This window comes from Magnolia sinica, chromosome 19, assembly GCF_029962835.1.
Source record: "Magnolia sinica isolate HGM2019 chromosome 19, MsV1, whole genome shotgun sequence".
In the NCBI taxonomy this organism is placed as follows: Eukaryota; Viridiplantae; Streptophyta; class Magnoliopsida; order Magnoliales; family Magnoliaceae; genus Magnolia; species Magnolia sinica.
Genome location: NC_080591.1, coordinates 1822371 through 1824899, shown reverse-complemented (window position 1 = coordinate 1824899; position 2529 = coordinate 1822371). Strand labels below are relative to the sequence as shown.

General features: G+C 48.7%; 1 protein-coding gene across 1 annotated transcript; it reads right to left on the bottom strand.

Moving 5' to 3' along the window:
* Positions 1 to 1026: 1026 nt before the first annotated feature.
* LOC131234765 (oleosin Cor a 15-like) lies at positions 1027 to 1738 on the bottom strand. The gene has a single exon (XM_058231712.1). It carries the CDS (start codon positions 1697 to 1699, stop codon positions 1307 to 1309), a length of 393 nt encoding a protein of 130 aa, XP_058087695.1. The 5' UTR covers positions 1700 to 1738; the 3' UTR covers positions 1027 to 1306.
* Positions 1739 to 2529: the final 791 nt, after the last annotated feature.

The following is a 2529-nucleotide window of genomic DNA, read 5'->3' as shown; positions in this document are numbered from 1 at the left end:
ACAAGAAAGGTGGGACCCACCTAATATAGTGGGCTGAATCTTACCTCCATTAGTTTGGGTGAGGCTAAGATATTACGATGGGGATGATGAAAGTGTCCAACTCTCACTCGCACGAGCAGCCATTACACCTTATGGATGAGGTGGATCTCTCACACGTGTTACATTTGTAAGTGTTATCTTGAGAAATCCTACCCATTCTAGCAGAGTCATTGCATTTCTCATCGGCTACCTGACCAAGATGTATGGCTTTAAATAGGCAGCGGGTCGGACTCCAACTAGACAATGTGGTCCAGGTGACCCATCAAATGGTCCGACCCAACTAGAAATGTGGCCTAGACGACCCATCAACTGGTCTGATCCACTTTTTTAAGGTGTGTTTGCGCCCAAGCTATGGGAAGTTGGTGACTAGGACTATTAACTGTGGCCTATTTTAGTAAATGGGTCGGGCTTGAATTGAACCCACTCCATTCCAGCCCACACGTATCTGTTATAAATGAGCTTGGGCATGCTGGCCCAACCGCACTCTGGTTGAGAGTTGGGTCATGCAGCCCGGACGTACTCTGCGTTGGTCTGGATCTGAGTTGGGTCATGCAGCCCGGACGCACTCTGCCCTGGTCTTGCGAGGACCTGGCCATGAGTTGGGCCTGCGAGAGCTTGACCGTCTACGTTTTATAATTACAGGGGGTCGGGTTTCGACCGACCGATTACAATAGGTCGGGTCGGGTCAAAGAGTAACGGGTTATGGTCATGTTTGGGCCAAAACTCTGGGCCTGTTCATGAACCACAAATCAGGCTCAGCATCACGTGTCACCCATGTGGCCCATCATGTTTTTGAAATCTCTCTAAATGATGATCCTGACCATTGGTTCGTGGTGGTGAATGTGAGCCGTTAAAAAATTTCTCTTCAGGTCCACATTCATCTATAAAATATGCCTAGCCTTGTCCACAATCTCTACAAGTGGGCCCCAACGAACATCTGAAATTTACCAAAAACAACCCTCATGTCTACACTCTAATCCCATCTCATCCCTTGCATACCACATTTTATTTTATATTACGAAAATGACACCCGCACGCACACAAGCGCACACGTGTGCCTACAAAGTAAAACCAAAAAACCAAAGTAAACAGCAAACCCTTGCCTTCCACTAACCTACTACGCCTTGACAAACCAAACCAAACCCATTTCGCGCCATTTTTTTCAGAAGACCGTTAAAAGGGTTAAACCCCACCACCCAAAACGCCCACCTGCCCAAGACCGTCCATATTCAAGACCTCCCCACTTCATGCCATGCCTTGCTTTGGGTCACTTGCTGACTTCCTTCGTCCGCTGCCCGACCTGCCCGGCCACATCCCTGATACGATGCTTCGCCAGCGGCCATGCTCTGCGCGCGTAATGCACCATCCACGAGAGCGCCGAAAGCGCGATCAGGCCGATCGCGCCCGACGCCAGGAACCCTGTCATCGCTAACATGAGCACGAAGGCGGCGGGAACCAGCACAGGGCTGAAGAGCACGAACACCGGCGTGGATACCGCCAGGCCAATGACGGTCCCAGTCAGCGTGATCCCGGAGAGGGTGAGTAGGATACCTCCGATGGGGAAGAGGGTTACAACGGCTACGATTTTGGGGGTTGATGGACCCCCCTTGTCTGGTAACATGTTCTTGAAACCTTCTTTTGGGTGTTGTTGCTCAGCCATGGAGAGAGAGAGAGAGAGAGAGAGAGAGAGAGAGAGAGAGAGAGAGAGTTTGGTGAGTGTTACAGGAGTGGCTGTCTTTTAAAGGGTAGAGGAGCATGACATGTGTGAAGAGATCACACGTGGCATGATCTTGGAGACTCGTAGCCTGCATGGAGTACAACTCAGGGAGCGTTTCTGTGGGAATCTCTTGCCACCTTCTGGATGGTTCATGAAGGGTGCACGCAAGTCTAGTAGGCATAACTGAATGGGGCCGCGGATTCGCTACTGACGGCTTCAGTAGCTATATATCTAGCTATTAAAGTGACGTCACCAAGTTTGGTGGAGCCGATAATTGTGTTGCATCCCCACCGTCTATCCATTTGTAGAGATGATTTTAGTGCACGATACATATCAGAATGAAGCAAATCCAAAGCTCAAGTGGACCCCACCACAGAAAACAGTGGGATTGAACGCTTACCATTAAAAACTTCTTGAGAGCCAAGGATGTTTTTCAATCCAGCTGATATTTGTGTTTTCGCTTAGTTCATGTCTTTGTGAACTTATGAATAGGTTTTATCCCAATTAAACATCATGGTGGCTCTAGGAAGGTTTCAACGGTGGGCGTCACTATCCCCACTGTTTTCTGTGTTGGGTTCTACTTGATCTTTGGATCTGGTTCATTATTTGCCTTGTTTCCTAAAATGATCTCTCCAAATGAATGGACGGTGTGGATAAAACACATACATCATAGTGGGCCCCACAGAACTTGATGACGTCACTTCGGTAGCGCATAGAGATTACTTACAGAAGCCGTGAGCAGCTAATTTGCGTATTTTATATCCACTCCGTCC